Source organism: Mytilus californianus, unplaced genomic scaffold (assembly GCF_021869535.1).
Source record: "Mytilus californianus isolate M0D057914Y unplaced genomic scaffold, xbMytCali1.0.p SCAF_6, whole genome shotgun sequence".
Lineage (NCBI taxonomy): Eukaryota > Metazoa > Mollusca > Bivalvia > Mytilida > Mytilidae > Mytilus > Mytilus californianus.
In genome coordinates, this window is record NW_026262712.1 from 67482347 (window position 1) to 67496310 (window position 13964).

General features: G+C 30.4%; 1 protein-coding gene across 3 annotated transcripts in view; it reads left to right on the plus strand.

The window, feature by feature from the left end:
* Nucleotides 1–2340: 2340 nt before the first annotated feature.
* Nucleotides 2341–13964, plus strand: part of LOC127705925 (NAD-dependent protein deacylase sirtuin-5, mitochondrial-like) — a 32441-nt gene continuing 20817 nt past the window's right edge. The window contains exon 1 of one of the 3 annotated variants that reach the window (XM_052210274.1): nucleotides 2341–3943. In XM_052210274.1, coding sequence (XP_052066234.1) covers nucleotides 3851–3943 — 93 coding nt within the window. In that variant the 5' untranslated portion in view covers nucleotides 2341–3850. Of the gene's footprint in view, nucleotides 3944–8427; nucleotides 8582–11631; nucleotides 13221–13964 lie in introns of those variants that run through there. The other 2 variants (XM_052210276.1, XM_052210275.1) reach the window with 2 other exon arrangements.

A 13964-nucleotide genomic window follows, 5' to 3' on the forward strand; every position in this document is an offset into this window, starting at 1 on the left:
ACCTAATTTTCGAAGTAAAAATCAGTTATTGATTTGGGGATGTACGGCGGGCGGGCGAGCGGGCGGGCGGGCGGCTGCCAAACAATGTCCGTTCATTTACATGAAAACGCTTTGAAGGATTTTTTTTAATTGAGATATGTTGTTTCCTGTGACTAAATGAAGGTCAAGTTCAATTTTCACGATTTTAGCTTTTCTCATTGTTCAGTTATAGCCCTTTCCCAAGAATTCAATTTTTGATGAATTAATCCATTTCTGTACAAAGGGAAATAACTCATTTTTTAAAAGATTTTTAAAAGACATTGTATTAATGATAAATGACATTTTGGATTTTTTTTTCTTTTCTTTGGTAAATTGTTTGAAGAATTTTGTGGTAGGTTTGTTTATTATTCTGTATAAACTGATTTTCTGAATGCTATATATATATATTTTTTTTTTATGAAGTGAACTCCTTTAATTAGATAATAATCTATTTTTATTATAGGATATATTTCATTACATTTAAAGTTGTTGACATTGATCATAGATAAGTTGCAGATCTGTATTAGTTTGTGACAAATGAAAGAAAAAATATTTGGAACTATTAATTATATTTGAATATAATTTGAAAATAGATATACAATGTGTTACATCATATCTAATTTGAGAGAAATATTAATCATATCTAATGTTAGAGTATTATGTTAAACCATATTTATGTTCAAAGGGAAATAGCTCAAACTTATTCCATGAACACATGATAACATCAAAATTTCTTTATAACTATTTTTTTTAAGTTATGTGTGTTATGAAGGTAGATGTCACAGTTGTTATGTAGTATTTTATTTTTGTTGTGTGTGTTAATGTTTAATTTTTACATGATCCTGTTTGGGGTTCAGGTTTGCAAATATCATTTTCATTATTAATTAGATAATAATCTATCATAAATATTCAATCACAATCCAGATTCAGAGCTGTTTTAAGCTTAAATGTTGTGTCCATACTTGCTCAACTGTTCAGGGTTCGACCTCTGCAGGAAAATCTGGTTTGCTGTCACTCGACAGCCTCTTGTCACAAATATCCCTATATTTTTGTTAATATTTCTATTGATTTTTATTTTTTCCTGATATACCTTGCAATTTACACTACCAATAGATATTGTTGACAAAATTTTTTTATTAATTGCAAATTGAAATCTTATGACCAATACATTTCAATCACTTTAATATTATGAAGTAAGAATAAAAAATATTTGCATACATCTAGGAGGGTCTGGATTGGGGGGTCCTTCACCTCTGTATTCTTTAATTTTTTAAGGCTATTTTTCTCTATTCTTTATACTTTTTGCCCATTATTCTCTATTATTCATATTTTAGCACCTCATTATTCTCTATTCTTTATTTTTTTGGTCAATTTTTCTCTATTCTTTATATTTTTTCCACATTATTCTCTATTCTGTAAACCTCCATCCACACCCTCATCTAGATATATAATATTAATCTTACAATGATTCAATTACTATAAACCAACAAATTTTGGCGAGCGATTTATTTTTGTGACTTTCAGCAACTAGAATATGTAAAGCTTGGATCTTTCCTTATTTAACTACATCAAGAAATTTTGAAAATCTTGAATTTAAATTTTTGCAAGTGGGCTAGAAATGGCTAAAAGCAAAATAAAGTATCCATGAAAATAAGTTGGTTTACAGTTTCAACTAAAAAAAAAAGTTGTAAAAACCTGTATATTTGCATACATGTAAGACAAAAATCGTGTGCTGATGTTAAACAAGAAGCGTACAATAGAAAAATTCATGGAACAATAAATACACTTTAATAACTATTTCTATGTACAGTATTGTAAATAATTTTGTTTGAAAGTAGGTCTTGGAAACTTAGCTGTGGAAAAATTGCAATAGATATGCTGTTTCATTACAAAACTAAAATTGGTAGTGTACATGTTATTTCATAAAAATCCATGCATAATGATTATAATTACTTTTAGTTCAACAGGTTTTTCCAAATAATTAAATAGCCCTCAACCTCTTAATATGATAAATTTTTATTTTGAATCTGATGAAAATGTTCATCTGTGAATTGAAATTATGTGGGCCAATTTTTTCCATCCCCCAAGTTATTACCCCAATAAATGGAATACAGCAATGAACTTGAGGATTCTGTTGTTTATAAAAAGGAGTATAGAATTTGAGATTTTTTTTTAATTTAATTAAAAACAAAAGGATGACCTACCTACATATTTGGATTTCCATTCACTGCAGATTATTCTATTGTGAAATAGAATTATTTGATGTACTTTCCTTTAAAACAAACTTTTTGAATTTTGTAAATATCAGTAAAAAAAAAAGCAGAAAGCTTATACTTTTTGCAAATTATTTGCTTTTGATATAAAGTTTGTTGCTTTTAGTTAAAACAAAAATCACCCCTGTTTCAAAAATAAATGACAAAGTGTATCGCCATTCTTTGTGATGATGAGCTGAGGTGATCTGGACAAGTATCTTGTTCTGCACCTTCAGTGATCTTCTACAGCAGTTATCCAGCTATCATAGCTTGTGAAACTGTCAGTCTTAGGGTCAGAACCAGTAAACAGGTTGTTGGAACCTGTCTAATGAGATTTTTACTGAACTGAATATTCAGTCTATTGAAGCTGCAAATATACATTATATTAGAATTCTTTTACTGATCAGTTTAATACTATTTTTAAAAATAAGGAGATTTGTTATGATTACAAACTATCCACCAGACTCTAAACAGTTTTTTAAAATTTTAATTCAAACAGTAAAAAGGAAATGCTTAGAAAAAAAAATGTGTTTTTTTGCAGAGGTACATAAATTTGATATATTATTCAGGAATAAAGTCTGATACAGAAATTTTAGGCCTATTTTGCATTATAATTATGCCTAGAAATTTTTATTCAAATCTATTCAAGGTAAGTTTTGAGCTTTTTGTAGTCCTTTTATAACATGATTTTCATTTTCAGCATGTTTTGTCATTAAAAAAGATAACACAAAAAAGAAAAGCGCTATCAGAACAGGAATGAAAGTTTCTAGGTTAAAAGTATAAAAGCTTGATAATCTCATAATTAAAAAAAAAGTGGAATTATACTTGAAAAGACTGAAAATCTATTTCATCAATAATTTCTCTTTCGGCTTGAGTGATGAAAAAAGTAAGAAGATAACAGGAAACAATAAAAAAAATTAAAGGAAAAAGGGAATACAATACAACTACCGACCAGAAAGACTAAAAGTTAAGTTCACAAAACAATATACTTAAAAATAAGATTAACAAAAACACAACACCTCCCTAAATTTTGATTTTACTTGAAAAAAATGGGCAGGTTGTGGCTGGATGAGATAGTTTGACACTAGAAAACTTTGGAGGGACATCATCTTTGTGTGAAATTTGCATGCAAGTCATTTACAAACAAAACATTTCACTTGTCCACAGTGAATTAGTGAAACTTCAAAGATCTCTTTGATATTGCAAATAACCATATTCAAGTACTACAATAAGGATCAACAACTTTAAATGTATTTGAAAATATTGATTTTACAAATTCTTATAAGAAAGGAGATCTTGTCTATTTCTTCATGGTTTAGTCCCATCATAACACAATATTTTTTTAAAATCTAGCATAAGTTAGAGGGAGATAACTCTTGTTTTTTTTTAAACTGTGAAAATTTAAATCTAAATCTATTTTAAGAAATGACATTTGTTTACTGCTATATTATATTTCAAATCAATACATTGGTTAATGGGAAAGTACCATTTAAGTACGCAACATTAAAAACTTAAAAAACATGGTGGACCTACAGCTTGACACAGATTAAAGATATAATAAAGAGTGACAATAAGCAATAATGGATAAGAATATGGCACTTAAAAATTGGGACAGCCTAGATAACTGGCAAAAATTTGATATGTTTGGGTTGATTATGGGAATAACAACTACTGTAAGTTTTGTAAAATATTGTTTTAAAATGTAAATTAATGATTTTAAACTTCTTAATATATTCATATTTTGCCTTCGTAATAAAATAGCTTCATCTCTGAAGCATACAAGTAATGTCACACAGAGAAGCTAACCTATTTTATTACTTTCTTGCCTCCTATCTGCTAGCTTCAACCAAGATATTGTTGGTTGAAGGACATTTTTGTTCATAAAAACTAATTAGATACCAAATTATTAATATTTGCATGATCCGATAATAACTAAATTACAATTGGTCACCATTAGATAGATATTTGACAGTAATGACAATTTTCAAAAAGTTTTAAAATATTTTTGAAAGTTTATTATCTGATAAAAAATCTACATTTCTCTAACCAATTGCACTGTTTGTTCCTTATTCTTGATGTCCTTTTAATGAAATACTATACAGGATCATATAGTTATGTTCTGAAATGTTTACATGGCCACAACTTTTAGATAAAAAATTCTAAAATGTTTGAGGATTTTTTAATTTTTGAGATATTTCAGTATGAATTATTGCACTCTGAAGAAAAAGCAAACTAGACAACGTTTGGAGTGGAACAGGTAAAAAGTCTCGGTCCATTGACCAAAAATGTAGCTCCAAAAGGTTGGGCCCTAGCACTCTAGCCCCTCTTCCCTAAATCCGCCTCTGTGAGCATCTGGATGGGTTTACAGAATAGAGAATAATGGGCAAAACATGCAGAAACATGCAGAATAAAGGGCAAAAGATATGAAAAAATTGAGAAAATAAGTAAAAGAAATAAAGAATAAAGAAAGATGGTTTTTATCCATTTTTAGCTCACCTGACCTGAAAGGTCAAGTGAGCTTTTCTCATCACTTGGCGTCCGTCGTCCGTCATCCTACGTCCGTCGTCCGTAAACTTTTACAAAAATCTTCTCCTCTGAAACTACTGGGCCAAATTTGACCAAACTTGGCCACAATCATCATTGGGGTATCTAGTTTAAAAAATGTGTCCGGTGACCCGGCCAACCAACCAAGATGGCTGCCATGGCTAAAAATAAAACATAGGGGTAAAATGTAGATTTTGGCTCATATCTCTGAAACCAAAGCATTTAGAGCAAATCTGACAGGGGTAAAATTGTTTATCAGGTCAAGATCTATCTGCCCTGAAATTTTCAGATGAATCGGACAACCCGTTGTTGGGTTGCTGCCCCTGAATTGGTAATTTTAAGGAAATTTTGCCGTTTTTGGTTATTATCTTGAATATTATTATAGATAGAGATAAACTGTAAACAGCAATTATGTTCAGCAAAGTAAGATCTACAAATAAGTCAACTTGACCAAAATGGTCAGTTGACCCCTTAAGGAGTTATTGCCCTTTATAGTCAATTTCAAACCATTTTTCGTAAATTTTTGTAATCTTTTACAAAAATCTTCTCTGAAACTACTAAGACAAATTTAACCAAACTTGTCCACAATCATCATTAGGGTATCTAGTTTAAAAAATGTGTTCGATGATCCTGCCCTCGAACCAAGATGGCCGACATGGCTAAAAAATAGTACATAGGGTAAAATGCAGTTTTTGGCTCATATCTCTGAAACCAAAGCATTTAGAGGAAATCTGATGAGGACAAAATTGTTCAATAGGTCAAGATCTATCTGCCCTTAAATTTTCAGACCAATCAGGCAACCCGTTGTTGGGTTGCTGCCCCTGAATTGGTAATTTTAAGGAAATTTTGCCGTTTTTGGTTATCATCTTAAATATTATTATAGATAGAGATAAACTGTAAACAGCAATAATGTTCAGCAAAGTAAGATCTACAAATAAGTCAACTTGACCAAAATGGTCAGTTGACCCCTTAAGGAGTTATTGCCCTTTATAGTCAATTTTAAACCATTTTTCGTAAATTTTTGTAATTTTTTACAAAAATCTTCTCCTCTGAAACTACTAAGACAAATTTAACCAAACTTGTCCACAATCATCATTAGGGTATCTAGTTTAAAAAATGTGTCCGATGACCCTGCCCGCGAACCAAGATGGCCGACATGGCTAAAAAATAGTACATAGGGTAAAATGCAGTTTTTGGCTCATATCTCTGAAACCAAAGCATTTAGAGCAAATCTGACAGGATATAATTGTTCATTAGGTCAAGATCTATCTGCCCTTAAATTTTCAGACCAATCAGGCAACCCGTTGTTGGGTTGCTGCCCCTGAATTGGTAATTTTAAGGAAATTTTGCCGTTTTTGGTTATTATCTTGAATATTATTATAGATAGAGATAAACTGTAAACAGCAATAATGTTCAGCAAAGTAAGATCTACAAATAAGTCAACTAGACCAAAATGGTCAGTTGACCCCTTAAGGAGTTATTGTCCTTTATAGTCAATTTTTAACCATTTTTCGTAAATTTTTGTAATTTTTTACAAAAATCTTCTCCTCTGAAAATACTAAGACAAATTTAACCAAACTTGTCCACAATCATCATTAGGGTATCTAGTTTAAAAAATGTGTCCCGTGACCTGGCCAACCAACCAAGATGGCCGCCATGGCTAAAAATAAAACATAGGGGTAAAATGTAGATTTTGGCTCATATCTCTGAAACCAAAGCATTTTATATACATAAAAATCCATGCATAATGAATATAATTACTTTTAGTTTAACAGTATATGCATAAAAGAATAAGATCATTGTGACCAGGTTTTTCCAAATAATTAAATAGCCCTCAACCTCTTAATATGATAAATTTTTATTTTGAATCTGATAAAAATGTTTATCTGTGAATTGAAATTATGTGGGCCAATTTCTTCCTTCCCCAAGTTATTACCCCAATAAATGGAATACAGCAATGAACTTGAGGATTCTGTTGTTTATAAAAAGGAGTATAGAATTTGAGTTTTTTTTTTTATTTAATTAAAAAGAAAAGGATGACCTACCTACATCTTTGGATTTCCATTCACTGCAGATTATTCTATTGTGAAATAGAATTATTTGATGTACTTTCCTTTAAAACAAACTTTTTGAATTTTGTAAATATCAGTAAAAAAAAAAAGCAGAAAGCTTATACTTTTTGCAAATTATTTGCTTTTGATATAAAGTTTGTTGCTTTTAGTTAAAACAAAAATCACCCCTGTTTCAAAAATAAATGACAAAGTGTATCGCCATTCTTTGTGATGATGAGCTGAGGTGATCTGGACAAGTATCTTGTTCTGCACCTTCAGTGATCTTCTACAGCAGTTATCCAGCTATCATAGCTTGTGAAACTGTCAGTCTTAGGGTCAGAACCAGTAAACAGGTTGTTGGAACCTGTCTAATGAGATTTTTACTGAACTGAATATTCAGTCTATTGAAGCTGCAAATATACATTATATTAGAATTCTTTTACTGATCAGTTTAATACTATTTTTAAAAATAAGGAGATTTGTTATGATTACAAACTATCCACCAGACTCTAAACAGTTTTTTAAAATTTTAATTCAAACAGTAAAAAGGAAATGCTTAGAAAAAAAAATGTGTTTTTTTGCAGAGGTACATAAATTTGATATATTATTCAGGAATAAAGTCTGATACAGAAATTTTAGGCCTATTTTGCATTATAATTATGCCTAGAAATTTTTATTCAAATCTATTCAAGGTAAGTTTTGAGCTTTTTGTAGTCCTTTTATAACATGATTTTCATTTTCAGCATGTTTTGTCATTAAAAAAGATAACACAAAAAAGAAAAGCGCTATCAGAACAGGAATGAAAGTTTCTAGGTTAAAAGTATAAAAGCTTGATAATCTCATAATTAAAAAAAAAGTGGAATTATACTTGAAAAGACTGAAAATCTATTTCATCAATAATTTCTCTTTCGGCTTGAGTGATGAAAAAAGTAAGAAGATAACAGGAAACAATAAAAAAAATTAAAGGAAAAAGGGAATACAATACAACTACCGACCAGAAAGACTAAAAGTTAAGTTCACAAAACAATATACTTAAAAATAAGATTAACAAAAACACAACACCTCCCTAAATTTTGATTTTACTTGAAAAAAATGGGCAGGTTGTGGCTGGATGAGATAGTTTGACACTAGAAAACTTTGGAGGGACATCATCTTTGTGTGAAATTTGCATGCAAGTCATTTACAAACAAAACATTTCACTTGTCCACAGTGAATTAGTGAAACTTCAAAGATCTCTTTGATATTGCAAATAACCATATTCAAGTACTACAATAAGGATCAACAACTTTAAATGTATTTGAAAATATTGATTTTACAAATTCTTATAAGAAAGGAGATCTTGTCTATTTCTTCATGGTTTAGTCCCATCATAACACAATATTTTTTTAAAATCTAGCATAAGTTAGAGGGAGATAACTCTTGTTTTTTTTTAAACTGTGAAAATTTAAATCTAAATCTATTTTAAGAAATGACATTTGTTTACTGCTATATTATATTTCAAATCAATACATTGGTTAATGGGAAAGTACCATTTAAGTACGCAACATTAAAAACTTAAAAAACATGGTGGACCTACAGCTTGACACAGATTAAAGATATAATAAAGAGTGACAATAAGCAATAATGGATAAGAATATGGCACTTAAAAATTGGGACAGCCTAGATAACTGGCAAAAATTTGATATGTTTGGGTTGATTATGGGAATAACAACTACTGTAAGTTTTGTAAAATATTGTTTTAAAATGTAAATTAATGATTTTAAACTTCTTAATATATTCATATTTTGCCTTCGTAATAAAATAGCTTCATCTCTGAAGCATACAAGTAATGTCACACAGAGAAGCTAACCTATTTTATTACTTTCTTGCCTCCTATCTGCTAGCTTCAACCAAGATATTGTTGGTTGAAGGACATTTTTGTTCATAAAAACTAATTAGATACCAAATTATTAATATTTGCATGATCCGATAATAACTAAATTACAATTGGTCACCATTAGATAGATATTTGACAGTAATGACAATTTTCAAAAAGTTTTAAAATATTTTTGAAAGTTTATTATCTGATAAAAAATCTACATTTCTCTAACCAATTGCACTGTTTGTTCCTTATTCTTGATGTCCTTTTAATGAAATACTATACAGGATCATATAGTTATGTTCTGAAATGTTTACATGGCCACAACTTTTAGATAAAAAATTCTAAAATGTTTGAGGATTTTTTAATTTTTGAGATATTTCAGTATGAATTATTGCACTCTGAAGAAAAAGCAAACTAGACAACGTTTGGAGTGGAACAGGTAAAAAGTCTCGGTCCATTGACCAAAAATGTAGCTCCAAAAGGTTGGGCCCTAGCACTCTAGCCCCTCTTCCCTAAATCCGCCTCTGTGAGCATCTGGATGGGTTTACAGAATAGAGAATAATGGGCAAAACATGCAGAAACATGCAGAATAAAGGGCAAAAGATATGAAAAAATTGAGAAAATAAGTAAAAGAAATAAAGAATAAAGAAAGATGGTTTTTATCCATTTTTAGCTCACCTGACCTGAAAGGTCAAGTGAGCTTTTCTCATCACTTGGCGTCCGTCGTCCGTCATCCTACGTCCGTCGTCCGTAAACTTTTACAAAAATCTTCTCCTCTGAAACTACTGGGCCAAATTTGACCAAACTTGGCCACAATCATCATTGGGGTCTCTAGTTTAAAAAATGTGTCCGGTGACCCGGCCAACCAACCAAGATGGCCGCCATGGCTAAAAATAAAACATAGGGGTAAAATGTAGATTTTGGCTCATATCTCTGAAACCAAAGCATTTAGAGCAAATCTGACAGGGGTAAAATTGTTTATCAGGTCAAGATCTATCTGCCCTGAAATTTTCAGATGAATCGGACAACCCGTTGTTGGGTTGCTGCCCCTGAATTGGTAATTTTAAGGAAATTTTGCCGTTTTTGGTTATTATCTTGAATATTATTATAGATAGAGATAAACTGTAAACAGCAATTATGTTCAGCAAAGTAAGATCTACAAATAAGTCAACTTGACCAAAATGGTCAGTTGACCCCTTAAGGAGTTATTGCCCTTTATAGTCAATTTCAAACCATTTTTCGTAAATTTTTGTAATCTTTTACAAAAATCTTCTCTGAAACTACTAAGACAAATTTAACCAAACTTGTCCACAATCATCATTAGGGTATCTAGTTTAAAAAATGTGTTCGATGATCCTGCCCTCGAACCAAGATGGCCGACATGGCTAAAAAATAGTAAATAGGGTAAAATGCAGTTTTTGGCTCATATCTCTGAAACCAAAGCATTTAGAGGAAATCTGATGAGGACAAAATTGTTCATTAGGTCAAGATCTATCTGCCCTTAAATTTTCAGACCAATCAGGCAACCCGTTGTTGGGTTGCTGCCCCTGAATTGGTAATTTTAAGGAAATTTTGCCGTTTTTGGTTATTATCTTAAATATTATTATAGATAGAGATAAACTGTAAACAGCAATAATGTTCAGCAAAGTAAGATCTACAAATAAGTCAACTTGACCAAAATGGTCAGTTGACCCCTTAAGGAGTTATTGCCCTTTATAGTCAATTTTAAACCATTTTTCGTAAATTTTTGTAATTTTTTACAAAAATCTTCTCCTCTGAAACTACTAAGACAAATTTAACCAAACTTGTCCACAATCATCATTAGGGTATCTAGTTTAAAAAATGTGTCCGATGACCCTGCCCGCGAACCAAGATGGCCGACATGGCTAAAAAATAGTACATAGGGTAAAATGCAGTTTTTGGCTCATATCTCTGAAACCAAAGCATTTAGAGCAAATCTGACAGGATATAATTGTTCATTAGGTCAAGATCTATCTGCCCTTAAATTTTCAGACCAATCAGGCAACCCGTTGTTGGGTTGCTGCCCCTGAATTGGTAATTTTAAGGAAATTTTGCCGTTTTTGGTTATTATCTTGAATATTATTATAGATAGAGATAAACTGTAAACAGCAATAATGTTCAGCAAAGTAAGATCTACAAATAAGTCAACTAGACCAAAATGGTCAGTTGACCCCTTAAGGAGTTATTGTCCTTTATAGTCAATTTTTAACCATTTTTCGTAAATTTTTGTAATTTTTTACAAAAATCTTCTCCTCTGAAAATACTAAGACAAATTTAACCAAACTTGTCCACAATCATCAAAAGGGTCTCTAGTTTAAAAAATGTGTCCCGTGACCTGGCCAACCAACCAAGATGGCCGCCATGGCTAAAAATAAAACATAGGGGTAAAAATGTAGATTTTGGCTCATATCTCTGAAACCAAAGCATTTTATATACATAAAAATCCATGCATAATGAATATAATTACTTTTAGTTTAACAGTATATGCATAAAAGAATAAGATCATTGTGACCAGGTTTTTCCAAATAATTAAATAGCCCTCAACCTCTTAATATGATAAATTTTTATTTTGAATCTGATAAAAATGTTTATCTGTGAATTGAAATTATGTGGGCCAATTTCTTCCTTCCCCAAGTTATTACCCCAATAAATGGAATACAGCAATGAACTTGAGGATTCTGTTGTTTATAAAAAGGAGTATAGAATTTGAGTTTTTTTTTTTATTTAATTAAAAAGAAAAGGATGACCTACCTACATCTTTGGATTTCCATTCACTGCAGATTATTCTATTGTGAAATAGAATTATTTGATGTACTTTCCTTTAAAACAAACTTTTTGAATTTTGTAAATATCAGTAAAAAAAAAAAGCAGAAAGCTTATACTTTTTGCAAATTATTTGCTTTTGATATAAAGTTTGTTGCTTTTAGTTAAAACAAAAATCACCCCTGTTTCAAAAATAAATGACAAAGTGTATCGCCATTCTTTGTGATGATGAGCTGAGGTGATCTGGACAAGTATCTTGTTCTGCACCTTCAGTGATCTTCTACAGCAGTTATCCAGCTATCATAGCTTGTGAAACTGTCAGTCTTAGGGTCAGAACCAGTAAACAGGTTGTTGGAACCTGTCTAATGAGATTTTTACTGAACTGAATATTCAGTCTATTGAAGCTGCAAATATACATTATATTAGAATTCTTTTACTGATCAGTTTAATACTATTTTTAAAAATAAGGAGATTTGTTATGATTACAAACTATCCACCAGACTCTAAACAGTTTTTTAAAATTTTAATTCAAACAGTAAAAAGGAAATGCTTAGAAAAAAAAATGTGTTTTTTTGCAGAGGTACATAAATTTGATATATTATTCAGGAATAAAGTCTGATACAGAAATTTTAGGCCTATTTTGCATTATAATTATGCCTAGAAATTTTTATTCAAATCTATTCAAGGTAAGTTTTGAGCTTTTTGTAGTCCTTTTATAACATGATTTTCATTTTCAGCATGTTTTGTCATTAAAAAAGATAACACAAAAAAGAAAAGCGCTATCAGAACAGGAATGAAAGTTTCTAGGTTAAAAGTATAAAAGCTTGATAATCTCATAATTAAAAAAAAAGTGGAATTATACTTGAAAAGACTGAAAATCTATTTCATCAATAATTTCTCTTTCGGCTTGAGTGATGAAAAAAGTAAGAAGATAACAGGAAACAATAAAAAAAATTAAAGGAAAAAGGGAATACAATACAACTACCGACCAGAAAGACTAAAAGTTAAGTTCACAAAACAATATACTTAAAAATAAGATTAACAAAAACACAACACCTCCCTAAATTTTGATTTTACTTGAAAAAAATGGGCAGGTTGTGGCTGGATGAGATAGTTTGACACTAGAAAACTTTGGAGGGACATCATCTTTGTGTGAAATTTGCATGCAAGTCATTTACAAACAAAACATTTCACTTGTCCACAGTGAATTATTGAAACTTCAAAGATCTCTGTGATATTGCAAATAACCATATTCAAGTACTACAATAAGGATCAACAACTTTAAATGTATTTGAAAATATTGATTTTACAAATTCTTATAAGAAAGGAGATCTTGTCTATTTCTTCATGGTTTAGTCCCATCATAACACAATATTTTTTTAATATCTAGCATAAGTTAGAGGGAGATAACTCTTGTTTTTTTTTAAACTGTGAAAATTTAAATCCAAATCTATTTTAAGAAATGACATTTGTTTACTGCTATATTATATTTCAAATCAATACATTGGTTAATGGGAAAGTACCATTTAAGTACGCAACATTAAATACTTAAAAAACATGGTGGACCTACAGCTTGAAACAGATTAAAGATATAATAAAGAGTGACAATAAGCAATAATGGATAAGAATATGGCACTCAAAAATTGGGACAGCCTAGATAACTGGCAAAAATTTGATATGCTTGGGTTGATTATGGGAATAACAACTACTGTAAGTTTTGTAAAATATTGTTTTAAAATGTAAATTGATGATTTTAAACTTCTTAATATATTCATATTTTGCCTTCGTAATAAAATAGCTTTATCTCTGAAGCATACAAGTAATGTCACACAGAGAAGCTATCCTATTTTATTACTTTCGTGCCTCCTATCTGCTAGCTTCAACCAAGATGTTGTTGGTTGAAGGAACATTTTTATTCATAAAAACTAATTAGATACCAAATTATTAATATTTGCATGATCCGATAATAACTAAATTACAATTGGTCACCATTAGATAGATATTTGACAGTAATGACAATTTTCAAAAAGTTTTAAAATATTTTTGAAAGTTTATTATCTGATAAAAAATCTACATTTCTCTAACCAATTGCACTGTTTGTTCCTTATTCTTGATGTCCTTTTAATGAAATACTATACAGGATCATATAGTTATGTTCTGAAATGTTTACATGGCCACATCTTTTAGATAAAAAATTCTAAAATGTTTGAGGATTTTTTAATTTTTGAGATATTTCAGTATGAATTATTGCACTCGGAAGAAAAAGCAAACTAGACAACGTTTGGAGTGGAACAGGTAAAAAGTCTCGGTCCATTGACCAAAAATGTAGCTCCAAAAGGTTGGGCCCTAGCACTCTAGCCCCTCTTCCCTAAATCCGCCTCTGTGAGCATCTGGATGGGTTTACAGAATAGAGAATAATGGGCAAAACATGCAGAAACATGCAGAATAAAGGGC